A 13,783-nucleotide genomic window follows, 5' to 3' on the forward strand; every position below is an offset into this window, starting at 1 on the left:
GCCACGCTGGGACCTGACCCTCAGTGGCACCTGTGACCTCCTGCCCCAGTGGGTTTGGGATCAGCCAGAGCCAGGAGCAGCAGGAAAGTGCTGGAAAAGCCAGAGGTGTCTCCTGGTGGCTCTGGCCCCTCCCTGAGTGCCCAGGCACAAGGGACAGCCGGGGACTGGGCATCAGGGACAAGGACAGGGACAAGGGACACCCCAGTGTGCCAGCAGGGATTCCCTGAACTTTGGGATCCTCCAAGGGACGTTCTCCAGCTGAGGGAAGTCACTGATCTCAGTTACCATGGGTGAGGCAGGGGAGCAGCCCAGGACACCTGCATGGCCCTGGGGACACGACAGGGACACCAGCAGGGAGCCTGCAGCACTGCTGGAGCCTCAGCAGGGCTGGAAGGAAAGGTTTCCATGAGGAGATGGAACCCAAAACAGGGCTGGAAGGAAAGGTTTCCATGAGGAGATGGAACCCAAAACAGGGCTGGAAGGAAAGGCTTCCATGAGAAGATGGAGCCCAAAACAGGGCTGGAAGGAAAGGTTTCCATGAGGAGATGGAGCCCAAAACAGGGCTGGAAGGAAAGGTTTCCATGAGGGATGGAACCCAAAACAGGGCTGGAAGGAAAGGTTCCCATGAGGAGATGGAGCCCAAAACAGGGCTGGAAGGAAAGGTTTCCATGAGGAGCCTCACAAAAGTGGAAGGAAAGGTTTCCATGAGGAAATGGAACCTCAGGGGAAGTGGAAGGAAAGGCTTCCATGAGGAAATGGAGCCCAAAGCAGGAGTGGAAGGAAAGGCTTCCATGAGGAAATGGAGCCCAAAGCAGAAGTGGAAGAAAATATTTCCATAAGAAAATGGAACCTAAAGCAGGAGTTGAAGGAAAGGTTTCCATGAGGAGATGGAGCCTCAGTGGGAATGGAGGGAAAGGCTTCCATGAGGAGCCTCACAGAAATGGAAGGAAAGGTTTCCATGAGGAGATGGAGCCTCAGTGGAAATGGAAGGAAATCTTTCCATAAGAAAATGGAACCCAAAGCAGGAGTGGAAGGAAAGGTTTCCATGAGGGAACATCTCTCTCTGAGGCCACGGCCTCGCTGGCTCACTGGGGGCTTTGCTCTTTGGGCTCTTTGCCCTCTGCGCCTGCCAGCAGAGCTTGGTTCCTCTGATTTCAAGACTAAATCAATTTGTGGTCAGCTTGGGTCAGTATATTGTGCAAACAATAGTAAATAGGGGTTTTTTTTGTTCTGCTCTCTGGTTGGGCCAAATAATGCATTGGAAAGAGAAGTTAGATTCTATAAAGGGTTTTTTTTTCATGTTGTTAGTAATAAGGATCATTGTAGGAATTCATCTTTCCTTATTTCCTGGATCATTGAAAGGGGAGAGAACATTTGTTAAACAACCCAAGACTTCATCTGACGCACAAGTGCTGCATCCCTTATGAAACAGAAGCATATCTGTGCTCTATTATTTTCTCTCCTCAAAATTAGATTATAACAGATGCCATCTCCTCCCTGTGCAGTTCAGTGCCAGCAAAAGCAAGTCTCTAATCACTTATATAAGCCTGGTGTCCTCACTTCTAGTCTCTATGTTAAAATTCCTGTATTTTGCAGCAGTTACATTAAATATGTTCCCAGTAGTGGATTACGACCCAAATGCAGAATTTCCCACAATTTTCTGGTTTATATAGAAATTCAAATCTTGCTTTGATCTGCCTAAAGGATGGGAGCTCCAGTATGTAAGGCAGTTGGAATTTGGCTCTTGTGGTTATTGCACAGGATCCATCACAAGAACGTGTGCTTTATTGGGGGCTTTAAGTATTCTGTAGATTCAGGTTTTTCCTAACTGTAATTTTCAACTTATCTCAATCATCCTTCAGTAAAAAAAACCAGATGTGATGCATATGAAATGGCAGCTTTGTTTTCCTTGATAAAATCAGATAGTCCCTTGTGTGGCTGCAGTCCCAATGTGTCTTTTCTTCCCTTTTTAATGAAACATGGTGTCAAGTTTTTCTCTTTAATGGCTTCATGGCCAGGGATGTTTAGACAAGGCTGTTGAGTATGAACTTCTCTGGCCTGCTGAACTCTACCCCCAATGGATTCATTAGCACAGAGTAACAGTGACTCCAAGCTTTCCTTATTTCCTAGGAAATTTTCCTTCCCACTTCTTTACGCATTCCAATACCACGTTTGACTTTCCCACTCAGATAATAACAGGTATTGTCAGCCAAGCTACTGTTTCAGCAAAGCATTTCCCTTTGAAGAATGTGCTGGGGTTTTTTTTACAGGCTATTTTTTCATATTAGCAATGACAAAAGTGAACCCAGGGCTACTCCTTGATTTTTATTTTCCAGGGTTTATTATTATATTTACAGTTCCCTGTAAGAAGACACAACCCTTTCCCAATAAGAGTTCTAATTCCTTTCTATGTTTCAAATACTAACGACCCATATGGAAAGGAGGAAGATAATCAGTGATGAAGGAGGTATCTCTGGGGGCTGAAGCAGATGAATAAAAAACTCAAATCATTATAAATATTACTGTACTACACTTTGGTACAACCAAAAAAAAAAACCCAAACCCCTTCAAAGAAAATATTTAATGTTCCCTAAGTCAAATAAAATTCACAAACAATATAGGAAGAAATTAACCACATGGGGTTTTTTATATCTGTAAAAAATAATAAGACTACTTGGCTGCATTGCACATAGGCAATAAAATGAGATTCATTCCAATCCCTTTTTCCGTGAGCCTCCTCTCAGGCTGTGAGCAAGAAATGTCCACTGTGCTTTACAAAGGACGACGACTAGAAAAAATCAATGCAAACAAACATCCCTTTCTTTTCTGATTGACCATTTCTCATGAGAGATGACCAACAAATGGAGTCTCCTCTGAGTCTGAGCGCAGGTGGATCAGCACTTTGCTAGAACCAGGCAGTACACAGCAACAGCCATCGTGTGTGACACCTCCAACACCTACAGGGAGCTGTTTTAGGGGCACATCCTGGTTTGTGGTGAAACAGGATTAACTCAGCCAGCCTCTTGGACCTGCTCTCTGCCATCAGGTTATCATCTCAGGACCTCCAGGGTTGGGCTGTCTTGTTCCTATTGCTGACTGGACTGACTGCTCCACCATCCATAAACAGAAGGCATAAAGGTGATTACAAACATAAGAAAGTAGTTTTACATATTGTCTTGCAGTCTTTCCATATAGTCCCTAAGTTCCTTGGAATCACCAAGATTCATATCTTGGCATACCCATTTAATATTATCATCACTGTCAAATAGAATTGAGTTGGTGTAGGGGCCTCCATCCTCTGGCAGTATTGTTGTATATGAAGTGAACTTTACTCGCTTCTGCTTTGGCCCAGAAGGATTTATAGGTTCACTTTTAACTTCTTTTTCACAAAGGTACTCAGAAGATCTGAGGATATGATTATGAAGAGTCTTCTGAGAACTCCCATTAAGGAGAAAGTTGCTTTCTTCAAACTGCATCCCTCTGTCAATCATGGTGGTGCACTCCTCCGATGGGAGCGAAATGTCCACTGGGTTTTCCAGGAGCTCCACCTCATTGCCAAGCCAGACCCAGTCATGGGAATGGGGGATGTTGCCTTGCTCACTCACAGCAAACCTTTTGTGCCTGTACTTCCAAGCAAATGCCACGCAGTTAATCAGAAACACCAAGATTGCCAAGCAGAAAACACAGAGCAGAGCGTACATGCCAATCTCCAGGTCTGTCAATCCTCTGGAAGTCAGTGAGAGATCACTGGGATTGTTTTCTCCTGGTATTTCTACCTGGGCAGGGAAACCTGTGAAGGCAGTTGGGTTGTTCTGAAGCTGGCCATCCTCCAGGGACTCCTGATCAATGGGAGAGATGAAAGTTGTGCTTTTGTTTGCATTGTCCTCAGGACCGGACACGTCCTCGTGGTTTTTGGACCAGTCTTGTGCTGTCCTCTCTTGCTCTGCAGCTTTCTCTATGGCATTGCTGGCATGGCTTTTAAAATCTTTCTCCACGTCATCGATGTCGTTGGTGCTCCCTTTCTGGTCGGAATCCTTCTGACCAAACTTCACTTTGACGTTTCCTTTCCCCACGGCCAGAACGCTCTTGCGCTTGGTCTTCTGGCAGGGCTCGCTGATCACCATCTCAATTTTGATCAGGGGCCCCTGCCCGTCCCCTTCTGCCACCACCACGGGCCAGAGGGACTGCAGGCTCTGGTGGGAGGACACCACCATCTCATCCAGGGAGGTGATGGCCATGGAGAAGTCCTTGGAGTCATAGATGTCCAAGGGCGTCACCGCCCCGTCGCTGAACAGAACCCAAGCACTCACCACAGCCTCCTGGTGGGGAGAGGATGAGGGGGAAAACAGGTGTGAGAGAGAGAGCACAATCAGACACTTGGTTATTAAAGTCTGAAAAAGAATATGGAGTTTAAACTTCGGGGTTTCTTTTTGGTTTGTTTTTTTTTTAAAGAAAATGGAAATGTCTACTCTGCTTCTCATTTTCTTGCAGGCTTGTGTTCTCTAGACCACTGAGGCATTTACCTCACCTTCAGGAACTATCAAAGAAACACTCATGTAAATTTAATAGAAGTGCTGGAAAAAACAATTGACAATTCTTTTTTCTCAGTCTGAAGAGAGAAGCCTCTTTTGAATGCTGGAGCCTTATGATGAAAATTATCATATTTCCAACATCACGGTCAATTAGGTTTGTAAAGGACCCATAATGGGGAATTTCTCTAATGCTGCAGTTCCAGGGCCTCATGGAATGCAATGAGCAGGGCTGGAATGTGTCGGGCCAGCGAGCCCATCCAGCCCATGGAACAAACTGGGAGGAGAACACATCTCAGTGCAGTACTTTGTATTTTCTGTCATGCTTTCAAATATGCAGGACTTGCAATATGCAAAAGGGATTGTGGTCTTTCCTGGGAACTATAGAAACACTCAAAAAACACATTTTTATGTTTTGACCAAACCAATTTGTCTTCTTGCTGCGAATTGCTAGTGCAAAAAATATAGTTACACTTTCTGCACTGACATAGAACCTCAGCTCTATGAAATCTATTAAAAACCACATACAGAATTTGTTCTGTGGTCTCATTAAAAGCTATTTAATTCCTCAGATTATATGGTTCAAAGTAAGCACAAACTCATCAGTTTTCAGCAATGCAGGTCATGAAAACTTCTGTACCTGCAGCCAGAGGTCATTTTGGCTGAGCTGACTTTGTGAGACAATTAAGGACTGGCATTCCAGCCCTGCTTGCACAGCCAGGCTGCATCTCCCCACGGAAAGGGAGATTTTTGTGGCACATCCATGTTTGTTTGGCACTGTGCATCCCTTTCCCTGTGCTGTGAGCTCCCCAGAGCAGCTCTGGAGAGTGCAGGGGTCGCTGTGCAGGGGTCAGGAGGATGAACAGCCTTTACTCACTGCTTTTCACAGCCATATATCCATTACATTTGCTGCCTAAAATTTACAGCAAATTGCTCTGCCAGAGCAGAGGGAACATGAAACGAATTGGCTGTATTTTTTGGGGCATACCTGTTTGGGAGTGCGCAGGATGTCGTGGGCAGAGGTGGTGGCAAGGATGGCTCTCTTGTTTCCTTTGCTGCTCTGAAAGGACACAGACAGGCCTGACACCAGCTGCACCCCCAGGTCAGCAATGGTCACCCTGTCATCCAGAACTATCACTGTCTTCTCTGCCAGGATGGAATCCGAGAGAGGGGACAGGACCTGGCAGGAGAAAGGAAATGCCCTGCATGAAACAGCAATGAAGTGTTTTAAAGGCAGGCTGGCCTCCAACCAGCACACCAGATTAATCCTGGGTTTGTCACGTCCATGTCTGAGCCAGAGCTGATGTTTACCCCAAGATATTACACTCGCTTGCTGATAAATTACTTTATCTAAAAAAATAATTTAATAAAACAACAAATCACTTCAAAATTGCAGCTTGATCTCAACAAAAATATATAGAATATAGAAGAAATTAAATGGATTTGTTGGGTTTTTTTTGAAAGTCATTTTTGTGGGGTCTATAAAACTCCCTGTTAATGCAGTGCAGCCCAGGACAAAATGTAAGACACTGATTAACACTGAAACTCAGTGAGAGGATAAATAAGTGCTCAAAGCCTGGCTGATGGGAACTTGGCCTGTTGCCTTTCTAGGGACACAGGACCTGAATGAAATGAAAGTGAGACTTGCAAAAGAACTTTGGAAATCCCACTGGGTGCCTGCCTGCATTTTTCAATGCCAAAACACTCCTGCCAGTTGCTCTAAGACCTTGTTTCCAGCATGCTCGGAAAGAGACTCATCTCTATCCTGGTGACAGAAACAGCTGCTTTGAGCCCAAAATAGTTGAGGTGTGATTTGTCTAATCCAACATGAGAAACCTGCAGCACAGCTCCCTGCACTGGAGCTTCCTCTCTTTTAGGGTCACTGGAGAGGAAGAGACATTTTAAGGGCAGAAATCCCTTGACCTCTCAATCCCATTTATTTCAGGTTGAAGGGAGCTGAGCCCTAAAATCCCTGTGTTGACTCCTGAGTGTGACCAGAACATTGCAGGTGTTTGCAGCCCCTGAGAAGAGCCCCAGTGCTTCCATTCCTTTATTTTGATTAAGGAAGGTGCATAAATTTGGACAGAGGTTAGTGGGGGATCATGAACACCCCAAAAGGTGTCTGAAGATTATCTTTGTGTCCATGCTTTGTGATCAGTTTCGTGAACATAAAAGGAGTAATTTTTCAGATATGTTGAAGCATGTAAAGGTGCATGTAGATATTTGGTACAATTTCCCCACAGTTATGCTCATATGGTCCCACTGAAGTGAAAAGGAGCTGGCTGTGTGCCTCATGTCACTTCTTTCCCCAGCCAGAGCAATCCCCCTGTACTCCAGTCACACTAAGATGGACAAATCCCTACAAAAGCTTCACCTAAGGGCATTTTATGGAAGTCACAAACAGCCACAATGAAAACCCGCTCCAACTTCTTTTTCTGTTTAGCACGCCCATTTTTTCAGCTTTTTAAAATCTTTTTTCTCCCCGGGATCAGTGAATTTTCCACCCCAGCCCCGAGCCCTGCTAGCCCAGGGTGTGTGTGAGCCCGAGCCCCCCGTGGGGCTGCAGGGGCTGTACCTGCACCGTGGTGATGCCTTGCTCACGCCCAGCCAGCACCCGGCCCTCCTGCAGCTGGGCCACCTTGGGCTCCTCCACCTTCATGAAATCGGCCACCAGGTCCGTGATGTCAAACTGCCACTCCGAGCCCAGCAGGTAGCTCAGGTGGCCTCCCAGCTCCGAGGACTCGGCCACAAACTGCGTCAGGACCCTCACCAGGGCGTGCTGGTACTGCAGGGTGCAGCCTTTGCCCTTCTTCTCGTCATCCTCCTCATCCTCGCTGTCCCGCGTGGGCCTGTGAACACAGCCAGCCTGGTTAGATCCCCCCAGCCCTGCAGAGCTCCAGCTGCACCTCCTCTGGGGGACATGGGAAAGGGAAGGGGATTTCCACAAAGCTGGAAAAGCTTAGAGCCAGGAAGAGCAGAGAAATTCAGAGCTGTGAATTTCTATACAGCCATACAGAAATGCAGCTGTGAAGTCTGAAGGCAAAAAAAGTTACAGTGGTATAAAAAGCAAGGACATAAAACATTACCTTGAGTTTTAGGCTAAGATAGACCTTAAGACTGCAGAAAAATATGCTTAACATGATAGTAGAAGGTTTTAAGCTTAATAATGAAGTATTGTGTGTTGTTAACAGAAAGCAGACAAGCCAGCATTGTGTGCAGCAGGTGTAGGTGTAGATCATCCATCCATCCATCCATCCATCCATCCATCCATCCATCCATCCATCCATCATCCATCCATCCATCATCCATCCATCATCCATCCATCCATCCATCCCTCCATCATCCATCCATCCATCATCCATCCATCATCCATCCATCCATCCATCCATCCATCCATCATCCATCCATCCATCCATCATCCATCCATCATCCATCCATCCATCCATCCATCCATCCATCCATCATCCATCCATCCATCCATCCATCATCCATCCATCATCCATCCATCCATCCATCCATCCATCCATCCATCCATCATCCATCCATCATCCATCCATCCATCCATCATCCATCCATCCATCCATCATCCATCCATCATCCATCCATCCATCCATCCATCCATCCATCATCCATCCATCCATCCATCCATCCATCCATCATCCATCCATCCATCCATCCATCCATCCATCATCCATCCATCATCCATCCATCCATCATCCATCATCCATCCATCCATCCATCCATCCATCCATCCATCATCCATCCATCATCCATCCATCCCTCCATCCATCCATCCATCCATCCATCATCCATCCATCCATCATCCATCCATCCATCCATCCATCCATCCATCCATCCATCATCCATCCATCCATCCATCCCTTCATCCATCATCCATCATCCATCCATCATCCATCCATCCATCATCCATCCATCCATCCATCCATCCATCCATCCATCCATCATCCATCCATCCATCATCCATCCATCCATCCATCCATCCATCCATCCATCATCCATCCATCCATCATCCATCCATCCATCCATCCATCCATCCATCCATCCATCATCCATCCATCCATCCATCCATCCATCCATCCATCATCCATCCATCCATCATCCATCCATCCATCCCTCCATCCATCCATCCATCCATCCATCCATCCATCCATCCATCCCTCCATCCATCCATCCATCCCTCCATCCATCCCTGTGCTGTTGGGAGGCACACCCTGACTGTACCCTCACCTCACACAGTTCCTGCAGTGCCTGCTGTGCTTATGCAGTGACCTCAGGGGGCCCCCAAACCCCAGATCAGGCATTTGGCTCCCCCTCAGGGCAGGGTTACTCAGATTACACTGTGCAGGATACCTGCAGCATTGGACACACTTCCTTCAACGTCTTCTATCTGTTCCCCTTTCCAAAGAGAACCTGTGAAACAACCCAGCTTTCCCTAGAGCTCAGAGAAGGCATCACAGTGATTTGTACATGATAGCACTGCTGTCACACCTCACAGACTTTTTTGTCTGCTTGAAGACCCAGTTTACCACCAATATTTAATATTTTATATATTTTTTTCTCTTGTTCATTGCCCGGCACAAACACATGGATCCTCTTATCTCTTCCAAGTCAGGTATTAAGCAGTGGGTGGTCACACTTTTACTCATTATGCCCCCATGCTGTGGATTCATTGCTCAGAAATAATTTCCCTCCCTCCTGTATTTATTGAGCCTGAAGCCACCTCTATATCAAGGGTGGGAAATACAGGATAAGTCTCTCATTTTTCAAAGTATTGCAGGAGGTAGTTTTGTGGTTACTGTGTCCCTTTATCTCCTCCTTTGAAATAGCAGCTATGAAAAACTATTATAAAACACAATTGCTTTTGTTATAAATTGTTTTATGACAAAGCTGGCAGCCAGTAAGCTGAAAACATATCTAAGAAAAACCCTTGTGCTCTTCAAAATGACTGAAAGTCCCAGTGTTACAGAACCTAATCCACTGGAAATACATTTTCAATGCATCACTTGTTAGCTGAATATTTATATTCAGCCTCAAGTAAATGGTCTGTGGTGCCTTTTGGTTTTGTGTGTGTAAAACAAGTGTCCATCATTACTTGCTGAGTGAAACATCATTGAATAACAGTGGAATTGTCAGGGGGAAGGCTACTAAAATGGAATTTATATTTCCCAAAGAAATTAGTCTTAGAGAGTTTGACTAGCTGGATATTTCAGGGAAACTTTCAGTTGTTCTCTCCCTCCCAGCACTGGTGTCAGTCTGAAGTCAGCTCACAGTTGGCAAAACAGCCACAAAGAAAGTTCTAGAAGGGGAATGTTCAGTGGGCTTCTGTGGTCCACATCCATCCATGCTGTAAATGAATTCATGAACTCCTTAATGTTCCCACTTTCAATTTATTCCTGTGTTCTGAGCCTCTCCAGCTCAGCCAAGCCATAACCCAGCTCTGAACCATCTCAGACTCTGGCAGGACCAAGCTCAGCTCTGAGATTCTGGGATTTGACCCTCTCTAAACAATACAGGCAGTAACATTAGTGCCTGTGCAGAACTGCAGAAAAATGTGCAAAAGCTGTTCAGGTAAGGAGCACTCGTGGGATTCGGGGCAAAAGAGCACAGAACTGATGGGAACCAGCCTTGCTATGGGAAAGGAGACCCAGAGCCAGTGTGGTGTGGTTGGCAGGAGATGCTCACATATTCAACACCCACCCCAGCATCATGCACACAGCTCCCTTCCTGCTCCTGTTTGTCCCTGCCCAGGGCAGGGGTTGGAACAAGATAATCTGTAAGGTTTCCTTCAACCCAAACGATTCTGTGAGGCAAATGTTTTATTCAGATCCAATGGGTTGCTGTTTATTTATGTGCTTGTTTATTTCTACTTTCACTGTTTAAAACTTTGCGCTGCTGGATTGTCCAAGAGGAAATCTCTTCAAAACAACTGGAGGGAATTCTTTGTCATATCGATAAATATGAGCTGTGGAATGACCAGAGGGGAGGACTGGGAGGGAGCACTCCTGTCCTTATTTCCAGGACTGGCACTGTGTGGGCAGCCAGTATTTACCACAACAAAACGATGATTCAAGTCCAGCCCATTCCTTGGGGTATCTTAAATGCAAAGGCTCCATTTCAGCACAAAAACATTTAGAGATGTTGATATACTTCTGCTCAGAAACATGTTTTCTGTGGCAGACAAATGTGGAGCATCAGAAAAGCTTCTCCAAAGCCTGGGATGAGCAAGGCATGTTCTCTGTCAGTGCAGAGGAGAGGGAAGTGTCTGAATTTTCAGTACAAGCTTTGCAAATCTGCTTTGCCAGGTCTCAACTCAAGTTCTTTCTGGTTTTGTTTTGTTTTTTAACAAAGGGTATAATTTTTCCACTTTAAAACCACAAAATCAAGATTTAGGCAGTAAGTCAGTGTTTGAGATCCAGTGAATTGCACAGTTCCCTTTAAACTCCTCATTAAAGTGTTTTCAGTAAGCAAGCAGGAAGCTCATTTTCTGCTCAAGACAAGTCCTGATGAATATAAGCTGTTGTTGCATATTGTGCTTTTTTCCCCTTGGTCATCTCTGAAAATCTCTCAGAGTCCTCCTTACCCTATTTCTTGCTGCTTGGCAAACTTGCTGGGAAGGGTTTGTGCTTTTCTGGAGCGAGCCAAGGTTGCCAGAATTACATTAAATTTACATTTCACAGAGAGAAAGGCTCTGCCAGGGAGCTGAGTTGAAGCAGCATTCTGTTCCAAGGGTGCCTGCAAGCACTGATCTAATCAGTGATCTGTCAGCTCCACATTACAGACCTTGTCTCTGAGCAGTTGAAGTGTGTCTCTTTTAATCTGCACCCTTCTCCAACCAGGCATCACATTCTTGGGCCAGATGCTAATTTTCTGTTTAAAAAAAAAAAAAAAACCCAACCCTAAAGAAATCAGTTTTGCTGGGTTTGGATTTGAAATACTCATTACAAAGAGTCGTATATTTAAAAAACATTTCCAACACCCCTAATTGAAAAAGAAATCTCTCTCAGATACAAATTACAAACCACTAGAAGCTGATTTAGTGGAAGCCACAGAAATAAGCTGCACATAACTCCACTCACAGTTCAAGAAGAAATGTAATTTGGTACTTTCACAGATCTTGAAAATACAGCCTACCTATTAACAAAAATCTCCAAGGCCTTATCTCCAAAGGACATTAAAGTCAATTAACCAAAGGAGCAAAATTTACAGCGTGTTCCAGCTTTGTGCAGATGCTGTTACCCACCAGTGGGATGGTTTGAGTCCAGTGTCTCTTGATTTCACAGCTTTACTTCTGAGGGGCAGCACTCCCTGAGGGTTTAACTAAAGCAGTTTCTTTTCTCCTGCTTTTAACCCAGGCCAGCTTTCCTGCTTTTGACTCCAGAATTGGACAGGACCAAAGCAGAGCTCAATAAACTCTGCCTGAAGGGAAGCCTGTGCTGGTGGTGTTGGGAGCCTCCTGAAAACAATGTCCTCTCCCAGCTGCAAACATTTACTGAAATTAAATCTCCAGCTTGTTCTGTGAGACTTTAGCCATGCAATTCCTATTAATGCAAGCTGAAGCCACTCATGCCATGTAAATATGTGTGCACAGAGCTGGTGCAGGAACCTCAAGAAGAAGGTAATTATTTTGCAGATGCATGAGGAATAGAAATAAATGTTCTTGTTAGACTAGCAGAGTCTGCCTGGACCTCTTCTACACTCTAATATTTGACTTTAATTTAAATATACACCTACTGTTTGCTGAGGCTGGGGGCTTGTGCAGCCTGTGCTGGCTCAGGCACCACTTTCCCTGCAGCACTCAGGAGATGATGGTGGAGCTGAATCTCACCTGCCCAGGGAGGCTGCTCCTGTCTGCAGCAGCACTCACCAGAGATCAAGTTCTCCTCCTGATAATATCACAGATTTGCCATATATTTGCAGGTGATCTGGTAAATTGTATTGCTGCTCTTACACAGGGGAGAGGAATTGGGGTTTTTTCCAGTTCCTGGTATAAAAGCAGCCTGTATTTTCCTTTCTGCTCTCTGACAAGTTCCTGCTCCTTCAGACCACCTACAAACCAACACAGTTCAGACTGTGCAGGGGGCATTTGTAAAAGTTTTGTAAAGACCCTGCTTTCTTCATGGCTCTGTGGAAATCATTCAAGAAGTCAGAGAGGCAAACATGTCTGTAATCACACGTGTTTTACAATTACAAATATGACAGGGTTTATGGGGAGCAGCAAGACATTTTACTGGCTGGAGACCCATCCCTGGGAAGAACAGATGTGATCTGGGGCACATAAACTCTCTCAGGTCTGAAGGGGAGCAGCTGTATCAGAGGAAGAGCAGCTATGCCGATGCACAAACGTTTCTTTTGCTAACAGCGCCAATAAACACGTTTAAAAGATCATTGTAAACCCAGTTCTATTTTGCCATCTGGCTCAGCCAGCCAAGCTGTGGGGGTGGGAACGAGGCCCTGGGGCAGCCAGAGGAGAGGAAAGAAACTCTGGAGGTTGCTGAAGTGTCTCTGCACAATTCCTATAAAACATTCCATCATTTCACCTGCTGTATGTTGGTGAATAACTTTATAGCAATGCTCAGCTCCTGCTGAGAACACCAGCAGTGGTGTGAGGACACCAGCCCTGCAGGACAGGAGCCAAGTGGAAAATTGTTTTGTTTGTGGTGAAGAGGCCACAGTGCAATCCTGCCATGACCAGAACAGTGACATGGTTCCAGTGGATTTCTGGGCTAAGTTTAAGGCTGCCTAAGCTGTTGTCAGGGACTTTGGAAAGAATCCTTGAGTTTCCTTCAAGGACAGATATCAAAACCCTCATGCAAATTGCCAATATTGGCTCTCACATGAAGGTGAAGTTGAAACAACACAATGCTATGGCTTCACCTGCTGGGAAATGCTTGGATTTGGGGTTTTGGCAAAGATAAAAGCACTCTGCTCACTCTCAAACCTACAACTCCTGACTGCAGTCCAAATGTCTTGAGTGCTTCAGCTTATCACTTAAAAACTCGTAAAAACTCCCCCATGTTTAGGATTTTGGGAAACACATGGGAGAGGGAGGTATAAGCAGATTAAAAAGTAAAGAGAAAAGTCATAATAATAAAAAAGAGCCAAAATGAAAATCCACTAAATCTCAGGTAAAAACCATCCAAATCTAAAAATAAAGGAAATGTAAAAACCTTATGTGCAAAGTAAATGTCAGCGTGAGCACAACTAATGCTGGCTCTGAACTATTGATTCAGAAT

At 45.2% G+C, this 13,783-nt stretch overlaps 1 protein-coding gene across 1 annotated transcript in view; it reads right to left on the reverse strand.

Annotated features, from left to right (window-relative positions):
- Positions 1 to 1,811: 1,811 nt before the first annotated feature.
- Positions 1,812 to 13,783, reverse strand: part of LOC139598496 (transmembrane protein 132B-like) — a 223,746-nt gene continuing 211,774 nt past the window's right edge. The window contains exons 7-9 of the mRNA XM_071444944.1: positions 7,105 to 7,378; positions 5,518 to 5,709; positions 1,812 to 4,319 (exon numbers count right to left, since the gene is read on the reverse strand). Coding sequence (XP_071301045.1) covers positions 3,165 to 4,319; positions 5,518 to 5,709; positions 7,105 to 7,378 — 1,621 coding nt within the window. The 3' untranslated portion in view covers positions 1,812 to 3,164. The remainder of the gene's footprint in view (positions 4,320 to 5,517; positions 5,710 to 7,104; positions 7,379 to 13,783) is intronic.

Source organism: Agelaius tricolor, unplaced genomic scaffold (assembly GCF_023055355.1).
Source record: "Agelaius tricolor isolate 1412-34295 unplaced genomic scaffold, bAgeTri1.0.p SCAF_20, whole genome shotgun sequence".
Lineage (NCBI taxonomy): Eukaryota > Metazoa > Chordata > Aves > Passeriformes > Icteridae > Agelaius > Agelaius tricolor.